This window comes from Dicentrarchus labrax, unplaced genomic scaffold (assembly GCF_905237075.1).
Source record: "Dicentrarchus labrax unplaced genomic scaffold, dlabrax2021, whole genome shotgun sequence".
Taxonomy (NCBI): domain Eukaryota; kingdom Metazoa; phylum Chordata; class Actinopteri; family Moronidae; genus Dicentrarchus; species Dicentrarchus labrax.
The window spans coordinates 26,015,347-26,034,331 of record NW_026136714.1 but is presented as its reverse complement, the minus strand read 5'-3'; the positions used below and the strand labels follow the sequence as shown (position 1 = coordinate 26,034,331).

The window sequence follows — 18,985 nt, the reverse complement described above, 5'->3', positions numbered from 1 at the left end:
ATAGAAAGATAAGAAATAAACCTTTTTTGAATGTATAAATCAGTGGACAAGGAAATTGAGAATGGAGCAGGAAAACATGGCACTCTACACAATTCGATGACCTATTCCTTATTGATTAATGCAAGAATTGGATATTGATTTAACTTTTTTACAAGAAAAGAATAAACATGTGATTGCTTTAACATTGGAACAATATCTGAACAGTGGTATGGGATCATATCTGAATATTTTTACAGATGGTGCTAGGGAACCAGAGAGTGGTAAAGCAGGTTTTGCAGTGTATATAACTCAAGTGGACCTTAGGATCAGTCAAAGAATTACAAACGGAAGCTCTGTACAACAGAGTTACTGGCAATTCTTTGGGCTCTGTGGTGGATTGAGGATGTGAAGATCAGTGAAACCTTAATCTGCTCTGATTCTGCAGCTGCCCTGATGGCCTTGAAAGGAGGTAAATCGAAAGCCTGTCCTGATATCATAAATGAAATTCTAGCTGTTTTATTTAGAATCACAGAGATTGGTGGAAATGTCATGTTCTGCTGGGTCCCTGGGCATGCTGGAGTTGAAGGAAATGAAATAGCAGACTGTTTAGCAAAATCAAGCCTAAAGAAGTCAGAGACAGATATAAATATATTATTGGGAAGAGTGGAACTAAAAGAAAAAATTAAACAGAGTGAGGGAATGGCAAAGATTATGGGAAGATGAGACCAAGGGGAGACATTATTACTCTTTGCAGTCTCAGGTTAAAAAAGCCAGCCATTGTTATGGATCCAGAAGAGATTCTGTTAAAACCTGTAGGTTGAGACTTGTGGGTTGAATCAGTCTTTATATGTTATTGGAAAGCATCCTAATGGGCTTTGTGAGTGTGGAAATTCTGAAACAGTTGAACATGTTTTATTCAAATGTAACAAATATACCATAGAAAGGAGCATTTTACATAAGAGAGTATCAGATTTGGGAGTTGGGTCAAAATGAGAACCACCACTTGATTGTTAAAGTAGTATTACAGTTCTTACACATACAGGGCTATATATGAAAATTTGAAGCAGTAACATTATCCTTAGAGTGACTTCCTGAGGAGGGCAGTAATACGCCTAGAAGCATCTAAACTGCCGGAAATTCATATGAAGAAGAAGAAGAATATCCCAGCGTGCACCGCTGCCGCTGTGTCCGACATTACCAAACCAATGTTACCGGACCGATCCGACTGTGTTCGGCAGTGAAGCAGACTCGGACACTGTGTAGCCTCCCCCCCGCTGCAGGATGAGCTCCCTGCGGACCCTCCTCACCTCCTCTGCGCTGATCGCTGTGATGGGGCTCGGCTATGGGATGTGGTCTATTATCGCTCCGGGAGAGGACAGGCGGAGAGAGATCATCAGGGTAACTCAGCTGTGTGCTTTAAACCAAACCTACTGTGTGTGTGTGTGTGTGTATGTGTGTGTGTGTGTGTGTGTATGTATGTGTGTGTGTGTGTGTGTGTGTGTGTGTGTGTGTGTGTGTGTGTGTATGTGTATATGTGTGTGTGTGTGTGTGTATGTATATATGTGTGTGTGAGTGTATATGTGTGTGTGTGTGTGTGTATATATATGTGTGTGTGAGTGTATATGTGTGTGTGTGTGTGTGTAGTGTGTGTGTGTGTGTGTATGTATGTGTGTGTGTGTGTGTGTGTGTGTGTATGTATATGTATGTGTGTGTGTGTGTGTGTATGTGTGTGTGTGTGTGTGTGTGTGTGCGCGCTGTATACTGTATACTGTAGTCCCAGTGTGTGCACAGGTCTTCTCCTGCAGGAAGGGTTGAAGATAAAACGTTAGAACATTAACCTTGGAATATGAGGCTCGCTCCAGATGAACCAGGCATGTGCAGGATAGTTTTTTTTTTTTTACCTTTTATTAGTAAAATGAGTTTAATATAGATACAATACACAAGACACAACAGCCTGCAGCAGCAACAACACACTGGAGCAAAGGACAACAACTAATTCTATTTATTAAAGATCAATAGAGAAAACCAACTGTACACAAATAGGGTGAATTAAAGCTGCAGTAAGTAAAGTTTTTTTTTTTTTTTTTTAACCGTTGCTCTGTCTCATACTACGTGTTGTGGTTGTATTTTCAACGCAGACAAGCCTAGCTCACATATATAAGTACAGGAAATGAGAAAGTCCACCGAGGTTCCAAAAGGGGCGGGACTTAGGAAGGGTCAGTTTGCTTGTTGGACCGTTCTGTTTATTTGTTTGTGGTTGAATGTATTAACTCATTGCATGTGTTTGCCTCTTTCTGTGCTGCCTATCAGCATCTGCCTGAATCGAACCCGGTGAGGATGGAGGAGACGAGGAAGAGGAACGCTCTGGTGATGGAGGCACTCAAGGAGGCAGCTGAAACCAACGAAAATATCGTAAGAAGGTTCGGAGGATCGAAATAGACATACCTGGCTCCGTGTTTTGAATGCTGCTGGTATGCCGGGCCACTTCAGATAAACATGAACTTTATATTGTACTGGACCTTTAATGTCTTCATTGTTAGTGACAACAATTTACAGATGGATGTTAAAATTGTTTATTAAAACTCTCCCAACACAACCGCATCTTTTCAGTCTTGTTCAAAGCTTAGTGATGACCAAGACTGGTAATGATCAGGGTTCTAGCATTTACGTCTGATGATGTTATATTTTCATGAACAAACGCATGAAAAGACCAAAACAAACAATGACTGTATCCCACTAACAAGTATCCAAAGCCTGACATATCTTACTCCTCTGTTCCATACAGCCCCAAAACACTTCAGTGAGCCTCACTGGGGAAATACTGTACGTTTGGTGTGTGCCTTGCAGGGTAGTGTGTGTGTGTGTGTGTGTGTGTGTGTGGTTAAATAAGAGTCAAATTGTAAGGCACGGCTTTCTTTATATTTCTTTATAGATATTTATAAATGCCGTCCATTTCTTCATTACTGTGAACGCAACCACTGTAGATTATTTTGACTCAATCCCACATGCGCCATCCCGCTGCCACAGAGTACACAAAATGTTTATTATTCTGCTCCTGTTGGATTAAAAACCACAGCACCCAGCTTCTAGGAAAAAAAAAAAAATAGAAGGACATATTTGTGAGAAGTAACAAGGATTTATGTCTCCAGTTGGACAGGCTTGCAGCTGAGAGCCACAGACAGAAGGGACGTCAGGAAGTGTTGATAGACTGACACATTGTTGGTTCTGGTATTTTCGTGGGATTTGCTGGCAGCAACTAAATATCTAGAAGAACACCAGACATATCCTTCAAGTACTCTATGGATACTGGTGCAAACACTGGATCCAGTTTTCTGATCACTGACTGATATATTCAACTGAATATATATTTATATATATATATATATATATATAAAATATATTGGTAGTGACAAACAGAAGAATGTGCTCTCATTTTGAAGACAAATCCATAAATCCACTGGATAATGCTGTATATATTGAGGTATATACTGTAAATAAAGGCTCTGGTCTCTGTACATGAAAAGCTGATATGAGTTTGGAGGTTTGGTAATTGATCTAAAGCTGTTTTTACACTGTCTTTATCTTGGCCGGTTGATGAAGTGACCTATACTCTGGAGATGGAACCAAATGTTACACGTAATATGTGGTGACGTTTACTCACATGGAATATTAAAGGGGTAATTCCAACCTTGGATCCTCTTTAACTAATGCATGTATATATCCAATCAAGAATGACTGTGATGAAGTGTTGCTATTGATGCTGTTAACGGTGTATCCTTGAGCTGACTGCTAAATCTCCCACATTTCTCAGAGTGACTTTAAACAACCTTGGAAGAACTGGTGTGAAATTGTTCACTGTCTGTGACTAGAATAAAGTTAGATTCCTTCTGGATATTTGTGGATATGGTATCTACACCAGTGACTGTAAATGTTTTAATCAGAAATATACTGAACACAGGTCAGTTGTCAGTAACAAACATTACTAAGAGTGTACAGTAATGCTAGCAGCTGTGTGAAAGGGTACAGGCAGAACAGGGCTTTGAGCTAAAAGCTAATGCTAAATGCAAGCAGTGCTCACAATAACTACGCCAACATGCTGATCTTAAGCAGGTCACATCGGTCTTAGCATGCTAACATATGATAATTGGCACTAAACATTTGTTCATGAAATAAATGATGACCTTTTTGGTGTTAACCTATGGTGCAATTCTGTTGATTAGTTTGATATATTACATTAACCACCATGTTCATTTTTAATCCTTGAAATACCAAAAAGCACAGGATGCTTCAGATCCACGTTTATACACATTAATGAAATGTTAGGAAAAATATGAGGAGGATCTACTGGCAGAGTGTCTGGAATGTTACCTGTAATTCACAATGCAGCATTGTTTCATTGTCTTTCTTTGCTCTAATGGAGGCTGGTGGCCAAATCAGAGTGATAAACAGAGGAACAAGCGTCTTTTTGCCAGCCCACTATGACAGTGATTTTCCTGAATGCAACTTCATTTAGAAGAAGCATGTATTTTATTGGCTACTTTTTATACTCAAGTATAAATGTATTCTACATTTTTAGAGGCCTACACAAGGTCCAGTTCTTTATTTGCCATGTATTCCCTTACAAAAAGTTTTTAGAAATACATTTAAACCCACTTGGAGGAGATCTGAATAGTTTCCAGAGCCACTGTATTTTAGAAGATTGTGCATTTGACAATCTTGTTTTTTGTTCAACATCTGATGAATTTATGAAGTATTCATAAAATCAGTAGAAACAAAAAAATGCATTACCACATGAGAATAACCTCCATGGAAACTTTTACTGGAAAAACAAAATCAGACACAGCAGAATGACAAGAACATAATGATGCTCTTCACACATTTTCAGACAAGGGCTTTGATTAGCTAATTTAAAGCAGAATTAGCTTAACATTTTTATTTAAATAATTAACTACAGGGATGTTTGCTCCAATGGTGACTCATGGTGAAGTTAATGATTCCAACAAACAGCTCGACATTCATTAAAGAGAGAAAAAAAGCACCAAGACAGACAATTATTAAACAGAAACAACAGTAAACCTTCTAAATGGACAACGACACTAGGATATTGTCTACAAACTTCAAGAAGCAGGGGATTCTGGTAAAGTTAGAACTCTAAATATGACCACAGAGCAGTTTTAGTCAACTACTGATTGATATAGCTTCAAGCAGCTACCAAAACCCAAATGAAACATACAAGATTATGCCATACAGCTAATAAAAATCTCCTACAAATATTTCACCATGACAAAAAGGTATTTGTGCAATGACTTCCCAATTAACAGCATTAGTTAATTCAATATTTAATGGACTGAGCAGTGGCGCTCGTTTTTAACCTGCTCGTTGTGTTGTGTGAACATCCATTTCCTGTTTACTCCTGATGTTTTTCAACAGATAAACACACAGAGCAAACTTGACAAGAGTTTTTCATCAGATGGCATTGTACAGTTTTCTCCCTGGTGTTTGTTGAGAAAAAAACAAAACAACAGACAATCGGCCTGTAGACAGAAAACACACACTGACAGAGGCGTGCTGATCTAACTTTTACCTTAAAACATCCCAGTAATAAGAAGTGGTTTGCCTTTAGGTAAAGTTCACCATCACCACACAGTATAACTCAACCAAGAACATCAAAACCACTTTTCACATACAAGTGCAAATAATGAATACCAGCAAAGTGGACTTGCAGGTCATTCTGCAAGGGTACAAGTACAGATTTTTTTAGGGTGGAAAATCAAGGTAAAAGGGAAACTTTACAGTTTACAGGTGTTGGGAAGTACAACTGCATAATGTGAAAAAAAGTTGTATAAAGTCTTCTGTGTCTCCATGTGAAGTCTGATCAGCTGACTCAAGTGATGTCAGTGTCGGTTGGGACTCAAGACTACACGGTTGAAAATGAGCTTAGGAGACCTCTGTAACCCACTCCTCACCTCTGCCTCTGCTAGCTGCTCCGAGCTACGTTAGCTGCTACTCGAATTAGGGCTGCCATTATTTTCATTATCAATTGTTACTCTGTGGCCCGTTTACAAAATGAATCAATTAGTTGTTTGGTCCATAAAAACATGAAAAAGGTTTATCACTGTTTCTAAAAGCCTAATGTGACGTCCTCAAATGTCTTGTTTAGTCCACAACCCAAAGATATTCAGTTTACTGTCAGAGAAGGACTAAAGAAATCAGAAAATATTCACATTAGAGGTTGAAATCTGTCCAACAACGTGGACATTTTGTCTAAAAAAAAAAAAAAAAACTCAAAACAATTGATTATCAAAAAAGATGAGCTAAATGTAATAGTTGACAACTGATTGATTAATTGACTAATCATTGCAGCTCAGAGTTTGTGTGTGTGTGTGTGTGTGTGTGTGTGTGTGTGGGGGGGGAGTAGATGTAGGGGGAGTAGATGTAGGGGAAAGTTACTCTTTAGATATTCATTTCAATAGACATTTAAATCAATTCAAAAGTGAATTTCATGCATCAGAGACATGAATTACTTCAGCAAAAATAAACTGGGAGCACAAAGGCAGGGGAGAAAGGGGCTCTATGGGAGACATACTGGTCACCAGTCTGATGGACACTGGCACACCAACTACAAAGGCAGTGGATTTTCTCCAGCAGCCGCAACGTGACACCGCCGCCTCCATTGGACACCAGGGTCAAGGCACCAGCTATATTCCAGGTTAAACAACTAAACAGCGAACGGTAATCATATACACATATTAAGCCTTCAATTACTCAAACTCACACCTGACTACATGATCCTGCGTATGGCTATTCAATTCAATTCATTGATTCACAGTGCATGCTAGAGCAACAGTCGACAGCAGCAGGATCACAAATGAAATAATGTTTCTATGAGCAGGGGTCTGATGAAATTCAGTGCCACAGAAAATGTTTATGTTAACCAAACATTTTCGGTGGTAAAAATGCTATTTTAGATCCACCTCTACATCCACTAATTAGAACTGTTAGTGACTTGCAGCTCAGTAACTTGATGATGTCAGTTAGGAAAAATAAAAGGCGAGTTCACAGCTGCAGAAAGGACTGGAACATAAAGTAAAGAGCTTGTCTTTATTGGTCCTAGCGAGGCACTTGCGTGCAGCACTGCTAACTCGAGACCCTTTTTTAACGTGCAACAATGTATCATCAATCATACATTTACAAACGGCTAATATTAATCCATGTGAGTGCTGATGGCAGCTCAGTACATTCTGACTTATTCAGTGCAGCAAGAAGTCTACAGTGATCCACAGGTCGATTGGTCTTCACAGCAGCTACAAGTCAGATTACAGCTGCACGTTGGCAGCACCAAGCGGCAGTAAGAGGTAACTACACATTAATCCTGTAACACAATGTCAGTAAACTACACACAGCATCTGTGATCCATTCTGAAGCTTTTGTTTGTCTCTTCCCATTGAGACCAGAAACTCATATTGGCAAACATGTTAAATTTACAGTGTGTCAGTTAGTGCAGATGTTGCAGACGCACCGTGCTGCGCATTAGTTTGAGATGAGCGTATTTTCACACAAAATAATCATACCAAAGCAGTTTTATCTCCTCTATCTTAAAAAAACAACACAAAACAAAATTCACAGCTGGCTCACCTGTTCATGATCTGCTCACCTGTTCATCTCGGCTGTTTCTGTTCTTTAGGCTCTGGGTTTCAGACCCATGAGGTTGTTCATTGTGTTCATTCGATTGTATGGTTCAGTAAAGCTATGGCAGTCTTTTGCATTGTTGTGTTGTATGTTGATTAAGAAACACACATTCTGAAAACCTGTGTAGATCAATTGTTCTCTGATCAATAGAAACGTTTGCGTCTGTTTTCCTTCCAGCGCCCGTAAACTACCAGCCCTACCACTGCCAGCACGCCCAGGCCCAGGATGGAGAAGAGGAGGGTGAAAAAGAACTGGACTCCGCTCATCTCTTCCTCCTGGATTTCCACTGCAAAGAGAACCAGACATTGACTCATTTAAAAGGGGTTTTTAATTCAAATGTAAAAAGAGCGTTCCAACAATTTGCTAGCCTAAAGTTTCGGGGAGAATAATTGAGTAAATGCTTCTTTCGATATACAGCATAAAAGGCAACGCTAATTTCTTCCCAAAATCTATCATCACAGTTCCTCATACAGCCGATATCTAATTATTATTTATTTATTATTTGGACTTACACACTGCAGGAAAAAGTGGCCCAAAGCTGTGTGTTCAGAACAAATCACATGGAATCAGATTTTTTTCTACTCTGATTTGGGTCACTTTCATATGTAGTGCAAATCAGATACAGGTCTGATTATTAGCAACTTGGTGTGACCAGTCATATATCACTCTAGATGGACATTTGTCAGAGTTCTGCACTGGTGAGTAAGTCTCACCAGTGCAGACTCACTGGGAAGAGGTCGTCATTGGTGGGACAGTGAGGTGTTAGATCTCATAAGTATTTTGGGTGACGGTTCTGTAAGAGCAAAAATTGGAGGGGTTGTATCGAAACCAGTCTGTGTTTGCTCCAACTCTGTATCCACACACATACACACAACTCTGTTCAGAAGTAGCAGTCATTCACTGCACATCGACTTATAAATGAAACCGTACACGCTTCTCCATCTTTACTTCTGTAAGACAGCGTGCTGTGTGACATCGTATGAAGTATTATTGTGCATGTGGGTTTGTTTGCACTGAAAAGTGATATGGGCCACATTTGAAAAAAAAAAAGGAAAATCCAAAGAAAAAATCTGAGCAATAGATCAGACTTGAGCACTAAGGCCTGCAGTGTGAGCCTAAGCTGTATTAAATCTAGGTGTCTATATGTTTCTAATAAAGAACTGATGTTCTGACTACCTCTGAACTGCTCCACATTGTCAACACTGGGGATGGTGACCTCCTCCTCTTCCTCCTCTTCAGCACTCCTCTGTACTGTCAGCTGGTACAACTTCATGGAGATGATGTCATGGTTATCTAGAGCAACATGCATAAGTCAGTAATAGACACTTGCAGAAAGAATTCCCACAAAGCTCTTGAGCCCATTCAAAGTTTCATCTGCCATTTCAGTATCTGGGAAGTGAAGCTAATTTTGCTTCTCATCTGTTAACTTACTGGAATTGTTTTGCTTATAGTGCTTGAAACCTAATTTCTCTAAATATCTCTGTAATTATAAAGTTTCATGCCACCTAGTTTAATTAAACAGAGGCTCTTAGGGGCCAAGCAACCAGCAGATGATTTCATACCCGACAGGTCTCCAGTGACAGCAGAGGCACCGAAGAAGTAGCCTCTAGGTAGACGCAGTCCTGTGATGTCAGCACACTCTTTCCATTCCTGTTTACCATCTACGTCCACCATGAGCTGGGGGGCGAAGGAAGGGTCAGAATGAGTCACAGATGAAGGAAAAACTAATGCTAGGAGTCATCTTTAGAAACTTTTTTTTATTTTTTATTTCATAGGTATTATTTTTTTCAGCATTTAGACCATCCACATCATCCTAAAGACAAATGGCAGTCTAAACATGTGTCAGTCCCATCTTAATCAGAGTGTTTCATACCGTGAGTCTGTTTTTGGAGTATCTGGCGAGGAGAAACGTGTCGTAGATTGCGTTGCGCGCCATAGCTGTACATCCTCCGAGCTCAGTTGGCCGTCCGTCAGAATCGTGGTCATACAACAGAGTCCCGTTCCCCAACATCGCTGATACGTACGGGAAAGTCCTCTGGAAGGAGAACAGGGGAGTTTAACACAAACCACTTCATCCACTGAACCACAGCACATCAAAATCTGACAGCAGATCATGAACCAGAATCAGAACAGATGCATGCAATGAGATAACATGGGATGGTGAACTGGTGATGAATACACAGTGGTTTCTGGTGCTACCTGAGTTCCAGGTTGTGCACTCTGCACATTCAAGAGGGTTGCAGAAAGAGAAATGTGACACACTTTTGAGATCACCTTTACATTGTATGCCAGAATTTTCTGAATTTACTCAATTTTAACATGTTCATGTATACTCCATTCAATATAACACAGGCATGAAACAGATGTTACCAACTGCCACTCACGTCATGGTTTTTGTCTGCATTGGGGTAAGTGTCCACAAATATTCCAAGTCCAGTGAACTGGTTCATGTTGCCAAACACAGGACCTGTGAACACACCGTGAGGTACATCAGGGCATTTTCTCACAACAAACTGCAGAGAATGTTTGAGCTGTTCGTTTGTACTTAAAATAGCTTCAGAATATTTCTCTTGCTCCCATGTGCTGAAAGTGAACACTATGGACAGCATTTTAGCCACTGGCAAATTAGAGGAGCTGCCATGTAACCTTCATTATTGGTTAGCTTAGTATTATATTTACTATTAGTATTATTTTCGAGTAATCATTTAACTGTAACCTTATCATTAATGTACACACACAGCTAAAAGCCATTTACATGTCTTTCTGAACGCCAGTTTGGCCAGTGAGTCCAGGTATCTGCTTCATTGTGTAATACAATTACAATTTTTTGAAAAAACTGTCCAAAGTGTCTGATTTCAGCCTCTCCAATGTGAAATATGTTCTGCTTTTTTTACTCCTCTGTGACAGCAAACTGAATATCTTTGGGTTGACAAGACATTTGAGGACGTCACCTTGGGCTTTGGGAAACACTGATCAACACTTTTCACCATTTTCTGATATTTTAAGAACCAAACATGAACAAATTAACCGAGAAAATGATCGACAGATCAATTAATAATGAAAATAATCATTAGTTATAGCGCTAGATGACATTATCATTAAAGCCATGATTAACATCTGGCAGAAGGAATTGGATTCACAACTAAAGGGAGACAATACTTGAGACTTAAAAGATACTAGACTTGACCTAAATTACACGAAGACCAGAGATTTTACTTAAAAACAGTAAGTAGTTGGAGTAGGGGGGTAGAAATAAGAGACATATGATCTCCGGACAAGATTAAAGTAATAATATAAACACAACACGTCCACAATAAAAAATAATCCAGTCTGAGTTTATGAGATTCACCTTAACTTGTTATTCTTGCTGCTGTCTTAGTTACACCTTGTATTTTGTGTATTTAACATACGTAGAAACAGAGAATTTAAATATTGTAGTTTTCGGAGCAGTTAGCATTGAAGCTGGGAGTGCACACATGCTGTCACGCCCTGGTCTCTCAAGTCACTCTGTACACGATGTATCACTGATGTATCAATCACATCATCTGACTATGATACAGCAAAGACGCACATTTCCCAAAATGTTTAAAAACTGTTCACCTTATTGGCTTTTTTAAGCCCAAAGATGAGCCAACTCTTAGCACTATGCTTTCTAAGTATCTACAGGGTTTCAACCTGTTTTTTCACATTACATTAAATCCTTTGTAGCATCTTTCATCCTTCTCATTGTATGAGACATGAAGCCTTTAGAGATCCAGTCTCTACCTACCGTTCTGCATGCGATCTTTTGTCAACCAGATGGCCATTCCATCCCCATTAAAATTCTTCTTTCCCTGGCCATGGATTTTAAAGTGCACCTTGAGCTCCCAATCTTGCAAGAACAAAGGCTAGAAAACAACAGAAATGAAGACAAGCAGGTTATTCTTGTGATACACTATGTATAGTATACATTTAACAACGGAATTGAGTAGCATACCATGCCCTCTTGAAACAGCCGGAATTTATCTAATGGTAGATGTCAGAAAACATATATGCTTACACAATATCTAACTTTCAAGTGGGCCTGTTCATGTGTACTTTTATGACAATTTCAGAATGAGTGAGGCAGGATGTGAGAGGTTAAAGTGTGGGATGTGGGTAATAGTGTGTGCAGTATGGGTGGGTTTTGCAATTTGTTGCATTAGACTTTACATAAGACTTACAATTCGACTCCACACCGCTCCCTGTCTGCTCTGCAGGTCTGGGGTCAGCCTCACATGATCAGGCGTAACCATGGCAGTACCCATCAGATCCCACTGTGAAGAACTAGAGAAACCCAGCCCTGGAAAACAGCAATACATCAATACACTTGTTAGTTACAGTGTTCACAGCAGTATATGTATATATATATATATATATATATATATATATATATATATATATACAAACATACCTATATATATACATATATATATATATAAACATATATTACATATTGACTTATTGTCCAAACCGCCCTCAAAAATCTCTGAATTGAATTTATTTTTATGACAGGCAAAATGCACATCAATTTAAACTCCAAAAGCAGACCTTTGTTAAACATTAGGCCATTATGGTAAATTCGGCATATGAAAGATCCGCCACAAAAAACAATATGTGTGTTTAATCGTCTCTAACAACTTGATGGTGGCAAAGGCTAATGGCGGTTGCCATTTTACTGTAATTAACACTGAGTGGTATAACGGGGGTGTAAGGAGCATGAAATCAACAACGTTATAAGACTTCTAATATAACGTTCATTTTTAATATTGAACGTAATATGCTCCCCATGAGAGCTGCACACGTTAGAGCTAACGTTAACTTTATCCTCGCTGAGAGGAAACAGTTAACATAGTTAACGTAATTAGCTGTTAGCTGTTAGCTGCTTAGAGTTAACGTTACGTTGTAAGCTAGTGTTTATCAACATTAGTAACGAGCTACCCGTTGTTGGCTAATAGTAGCTAACGTATCATTTCCCGTAACAGCAGTGCCTGAGGGGTTCAGAGTTCTTCTTAGTTAATTATTACACTCAGCAGCTAATACAGCATTAGATAGCCAAGAACCTGGCCAAAATGAGCGGAATGCACATTAACATTGGGACAAATTGCTATTGTTGGTTAATGTTAAGTAAAGTTTATCCCCTTTACGCTTGTTAACGTTAGCTAACGTCTGTGTTAACGTAACCGCCAGTTGACAGTAAACTTACCCCGGTAAGGCTTCGCCAGAGAATATTCCCGCTTCAAGAAGTCCTCCATAAAGTCCTGGTCGTCTGCCGACGAGGGGCTCGTCAGTATACAAACGGTAACAAACAAACATGTTAATTCACGGATGTTTTTTAAATGAAACATTGGATACAAAAACCCCCAAACTTCTCAATCGTTCCAGATTTGACCTGGTGACAGGCAACCAACCACACACTCCCACTGGTCACGTGGTTTGAAGCAAGCGAGCTGGAGAAAACGACACTTCCGGTTTCGTCTTTCCAAATCAGAAGCTGTGTGAAACCATCGACTGTATGTAAAAAGAAAAAAATCAATACAAAGAGCAATACAACCACTTTTACAACGTACTGAAGAAATATGATCAGGGATATAGTCATGGTAAAAATCATGATTATATCATACATTACATTATTGGTATATTATTACTGATGCCCTAACATAAAAGTAGTAGTTTAATGTTGTAGGTAGAGTGACTTTCATGCACCTTTGTGTATTATATTTGTTTTATATGTAAAACCATAGCTGCCAAATAAAAGCAGTGGAGTAAAAAAAAATATATATATGAATATATATATATATATATAGCCTCTGGAATGTATTAGAGTATAACTGTAATGTTGTTAGTATTGTGTTTATAATAATTTCTTTAAAGACTACTTCCAGGTTGATTGAATTCTGCATCTTTGGCCATCAGCTTAAATAAAACTGTATTATTAGCTGGAAATTTCTCAAATATGTGTTGTTTCATAACTGATATGGAGTGTGTTTGAGTTTGAGCTAGACTTCTGGATTCACTTATAATGTCAATGCAAATAAAGAGCTAAAGCAGCTTAAACGTGTAGTCACAGTACAATAGGACTGAAGCTGAAGACAACAGATCAATTAAAGAGAAAGGAAGCAATGCAACAGTGAAAGTCAGGCAGTTTGAAGCCATTATTGCAGTATCTCAGACTTGAAATGTGTTTAAATTATAAAAAGTATTCAAATAACCCAGTCCATATCAAAATATAAAAACACATGTTTAATATCAACACATTAAAGCTGCAGTAGGTAACTATAATACATAATAAAAAAAGTACAACATAAATAGTATAAAATAACTTTTTATATTGCTGAAACCTTCTCTATATCCTGACACTACATGAGACAGATAATCTGTGAAAAAATCAGGTTTGTCTGGCTCCTCCTTCTTTGCTCTGATTGGTGGTTTTTGTTCAGGCCCAGTACATTCTTGCAAATGCCATTAGGAGCACTAGGAGGATTACATACTGCAGCTTTAAATTCACAGAACAGGGAGAGTGATGACCCACATTTCATGGTATATGCCAGTGGAGGGGTAAGGTCATTTCCTTTGACCTCTGTCAGTTATTTGGTGGAAAACAGCTCCATCTTCTGGCAGCGGGGCATCATGTCTAAATGATTAACCTCATTGTCCTGAAACCATATCGTACTTAAAGGAATCAGATAAGAGATTTTAAAATGGTTTATTTAACACAAAGCAAATTCGTGTGATCAAGTGGTATCCATCTCTGTTGCCGACTATCAAGCTTTGTGTTTAGTTGCTGAACAAAGATTCCAAAATACTGATTTTATGTCCTGAAATTGTGAAATTGTAGGCTCAGAGGAAGCCCTCCAGATGATGACACTAACTGTTGTAGTGATGGTAACCTGAATGTTGGCTTAATTATCTTTCTATCAAATGTAGGGGAGTTATAAAAGCTTAGCCCCTTAAGCAGTATTACCAATCATGAACTACTATTGAAAACACTGCTCTTATTTTGAAGGTAAAACCAATTGACTTCTTGTTGGAGTCTGGATAACTCTAACTAGCTTGACTTTAAAAGGGAAAAAATAATAATCCCCACAACTGCTTCTAGTCATTTTCCTATTGGTTGGCACTCAGACTTTCTTCTGTTAAGAAATCATTAGAACTATACTTTACTTTACTATTTACTATAATAATGAAATATCTGAGGAGCATTTGCAGAGGTATAAGCAGTACACTTGTACTGTATGTTTAAGGAACATTCTATGTGGGCTAGGACAGACAGTGTTGGGGAAGCTTTGCAAGCTACCAATTACTTCACACTGGAAGAATTTGAACTTCAGCACAGCTACTCGGGAGAAATCCGGGTTGGTTACTAGCTGCTAGCTAGTAGTTCAAACTACTTTCTGAAAAAGTATGAAATTGACCATGTACATGTGATATGAAATGATAACAAAATAAAATAAAACAAAGTCACATGCCAGCAAATGCAAATTTCAAATTGGGATTCAAAACATAAAAAACTTTAACCAAATATTATAATATATTTCACAAGTGCAATCCAGCTTCCTGGAACAACCCTGAGACTTTATCCTGCTCTAAACATAATGAAAGATGGTACATCTTAAGGGGTTATTTCAAATAAAGAATTTCCAATCTAAAATCTATTTAGGGCCCAAAAACTAGTTTCAGTAGGTAACTACACAAACAATGACCAAAAAGTAATTTAACTACTTAAATCACTATGCAAATTTGACTGTTACCAGCAAGCTACTGCACAATAGTTAACCTACTAGTTTAATTCCATGTAGTTTCCATATGTTTAGGGATTACAGAATAAAGACTGGGAGGCGTGATGCAGTTTTTTGTGCTACAACATCAGAATTACATACACTACCTGCAGCATTTCAGAAATAATAATACTAATGAACCCAGGAAAGTCCAACACTGGTATGTTGTGCATATGTGTGTGTGTGTGTGTGTGTGTGTGTGTGTGTGTGTGTGTGTGTGTGTGTGTGTGTGTGTGTGTGTGTGTTGCTGATGAACCCAGGTTTTTTAGTTTTTATCTATATTTTTCATTTACTCAAACAATGGACATTTCTTCACCCACCTGACAGTTTTACACATTTACACATTTTTCTGTGTGCTGTGTGTTTGGTGTTTCTACAAACACTTCACAGAACAGGTTGATCTTTCAAACTAATTGGCAAAATGGCAGATGCTACAGAGTCAAAGTAATACTAACCAAATGTCCTGTAACAAGTACAAGCTTTATTAACAGAAGAATGTATAAATACTGTTTAACTTTTCAGAAGGACTCAATATTAATTCACATATTATGTTTGCCTTTATGCTCTTGTGACCAAATTGTACAATGAGTTCCTTTCTTTGAAAACCAGGATTTTATCAACAATTAATCCATGTTGGATGATAATATCGTCTAATCATACAGGTTTCTGATTTTGAATCATGGAAATGGAGTCTTAGAGGCTTCTATCAGTCTGTTCAAATACATCTAACTCCAATGTGGAGCAGAGTCAACACAGTCTGAGGTAAAGAGCAAACAGTGAAATTCCAGCAGGAGATTACCATGTTTTGGCACTACCTGTGCAGCTGTAAACCTGCATTTGTTCATTTTTTGCCCTCTTGCAGGCGGCACAGACTTTAAATACAACACTGTCACCTTATAAAGTTGATAAGGCGAACAAAATGACACATCCAGCTGACACAGAGGAGCATTATCATTCATTTGGAGTCATGTTTATGTTCACCTGATGAATGTATGTCCAATATTCTCTCTCCCTTTGGCTCTGTTTTTGGTCTCCACTAACCCCGGAGGGAAATATCTGGCTCTTTAGCTGATTATGCTCCACTATGTTCATGTTCACTAATGTATCTAAATTTGTGTGTGCGCTGTGACTCGAAAGGACTGGAAACAGCCATGTTAACCAGCTATTTGCCACCCTTGTTGAAACTACTTTGAAACTGTAGCTAGTAAAGCTACAGGCTATTCCTGATTGGAAAAAGCTACAGCAGCACTATATTGAAAGTAGCAATATACTTAGAAACCATAACTTAAACTGAAGATATATTTCGTATGAAGTGTTCCAAGAAGTATCTATTGTAAAGTAATGTAAAAAACAAACTCTTTATTAGCTTCCCTCCAGTCAGAAATCAGTGTTTCTTCTCGTTCCTACAGTGTGCTGTTTGAATGATGTCTGTGCAGACACTAGAAGGGTGCTTTCACATTCATCTGCTGAAAGTGGAGCAAAATTTCTTTCTTTTTTTTAAAATATAGTTTTTGGGACTATATATTATTTGACAGGACAGCTCAAGATATACTGATGGAAAAACTGACATAACTATTTTCAAGTTATCCCTTGACCTCTGACCTCAAGATATCTGAATGAAAATAGGTTCATGTCTACCCTTTACAGTCAAAAACCATCCAGCTATTTGCATGTGGTATAGATACGTTATTTAAATATTTCTGCATACCGGGGTCCACAAACAGTATTGGAATTGTATAAATTGGGAATGAATGGAAAGCTGAGACACATACTTTATGCCACCCCTCTATAAGTAAGTAAGTGACCCCTTTCACATTGCATAGAAAGTTAACTCCGACATGCAGAGCACAATGGATTAGTAATCACCAGCAGCATTTAGGCAGGTTTTAGATTTGACAGTCAGGTAGATAATCAGTCATTTTACAGATTAAACTTATCTGTCCAACTCTGCATTTTTTCTCAATTTGCCTCGTCAAAGGAAACATCCAATGATGGCGTGGGGATCAACAGCAAATTACATTTGACTCAGCCCTTTGCAGAGTCTGTTTGCTTGCTCACCAAGCCTTGTTGTGTCTCATAAAAGAATGGCGCTTGGTTCGATTAATGGACAGAGCCAAGTATTGACATGTGATGGTGGATGCCAGGTTTGTGACAGGATCCTGGGAGAAATTACAGCAATGCAGTCATCTTGAGGGTGATGCTATTGCTCCTCAGAGACAGACAAAGAGACAGAGTGGGAATAAGAGAGCAAACATGAAGGTGTTTATGATCCAGCAGTGACTTGGGGGGCCTTTAGTATTTCCTGTATATGCCCCCTGGGAAGATGTTATTCATTTACATTGAGAAAGCTGCAGAATTCCAGCTTGAACCTTGAAACCTGAAACACCAGCGTCTAGCACCTCTCCTGACACCCACGCATCACCATTTGTGTATCCCATAATCCGCAGCGGAGACCAACACATACAGCACGGGGCTGTCTGCAGGGCCATAAATTCTGCCTCAGCTCATTGAGTGGAGAGGATCGCGGGGCATGCTGCATGCAGTCGCCTCCCGCTGTGGCAGACTTGCATTATAATCCCTGTTTGCAAGGTCAAGAGATATTTTAATATCCCTTGGTCACAGTCAGAGTCAGTGCTCATCTTTATTAAAGCCGTCCACACCTGTTCTAGTGTAAACAATTGGGAGCGAATGTTTCCCAGGGGAAGAGAAGGCATCACTTTTACACAAGCACATGCTCTAGGATTTCAGCATTGCAGCCCATGTGTGTTGTACAGGTTTGGTAGTAAAGAAACAATGTAGTTCAGCGCATAGATGAGAGTATCTATGTTGTATCTATGTTTGTCATCTGTCATGACAGTACAGAGGATGGATTACCAAATGGGGCAAACTGACCCTTACTGTTCCCAACTTCAAAACTCGGAATCTTTTATATTTTTGCAACGGTGCAACATGCATGTCATGATCCATCAATCATGCATCACTTACTACTTGTTGTTGCTTGTTTTCTTTTTATATGAAATTTTTGTGCTGTTTGTTTTAATGTTTTAGGGTTTGTTTTAACCTTATTGGTTTTTTGTTTTTGTCTGGAGCTTTATGCTTCCGTCTTGGCCAAGACTCCCTTTTCAAAGAAATGTGGAATCTCAATGGGAATATTCCTAAAGTAAAGGTAAAAAAAACACACACACACACACACACACACACACACAAAAATGACACCCAATCCCCTATTGTTATCCAATCACAATGCAGCCTGGCCTCTTCCAAATGTGGTCCGACCACAATCCAATCCCAATGTGTTCCGCGAGCATTTACACTTGTCATTGACATGTTTCTCCTTATCCAGATACTGTACCCTGACACAGGTCGCTAAATGCCAGGTGTAAACGGGGGTATGGATGCATTGCTACTCATTTTCTCTGAAGGTTTGTGTTAACAACTAAACATCAGTGTCAGCACTAATGTTAAATTTGTTTATATGTGCTGCTATAGTCACAGCGTAGATACATAGATAGATAGAAATA

General features: G+C 38.8%; 2 protein-coding genes across 3 annotated transcripts; one reads left to right on the top strand and one right to left on the bottom strand.

The window, feature by feature from the left end:
* The first annotated feature begins 1,132 nt into the window (after positions 1–1,132).
* LOC127375566 (ubiquinol-cytochrome-c reductase complex assembly factor 3) lies at positions 1,133–3,871 on the top strand. Its single transcript, XM_051421540.1, has 2 exons — positions 1,133–1,377; positions 2,290–3,871. The coding sequence occupies exons 1-2, from the start codon at positions 1,261–1,263 to the stop codon at positions 2,416–2,418; spliced, it is 246 nt and encodes an 81-aa protein (XP_051277500.1). The 5' UTR covers positions 1,133–1,260; the 3' UTR covers positions 2,419–3,871.
* Positions 3,872–4,777: 906 nt separating this feature from the next.
* LOC127375564 (VIP36-like protein) lies at positions 4,778–13,118 on the bottom strand. 2 transcript variants are annotated; one of them, XM_051421536.1, is made up of 9 exons: positions 12,893–13,118; positions 11,871–11,989; positions 11,438–11,555; positions 10,053–10,135; positions 9,868–9,888; positions 9,542–9,703; positions 9,231–9,345; positions 8,845–8,961; positions 4,778–7,954 (listed from the first exon to the last, which is right to left on the bottom strand). In XM_051421536.1, the coding sequence occupies exons 1-9, from the start codon at positions 13,032–13,034 to the stop codon at positions 7,812–7,814; spliced, it is 1,020 nt and encodes a 339-aa protein (XP_051277496.1). In that variant the 5' UTR covers positions 13,035–13,118; the 3' UTR covers positions 4,778–7,811. The 2 variants fall into 2 exon arrangements, with proteins under 2 accessions (XP_051277496.1, XP_051277497.1); XM_051421537.1 differs by lacking the exon at positions 9,868–9,888.
* Positions 13,119–18,985: the final 5,867 nt, after the last annotated feature.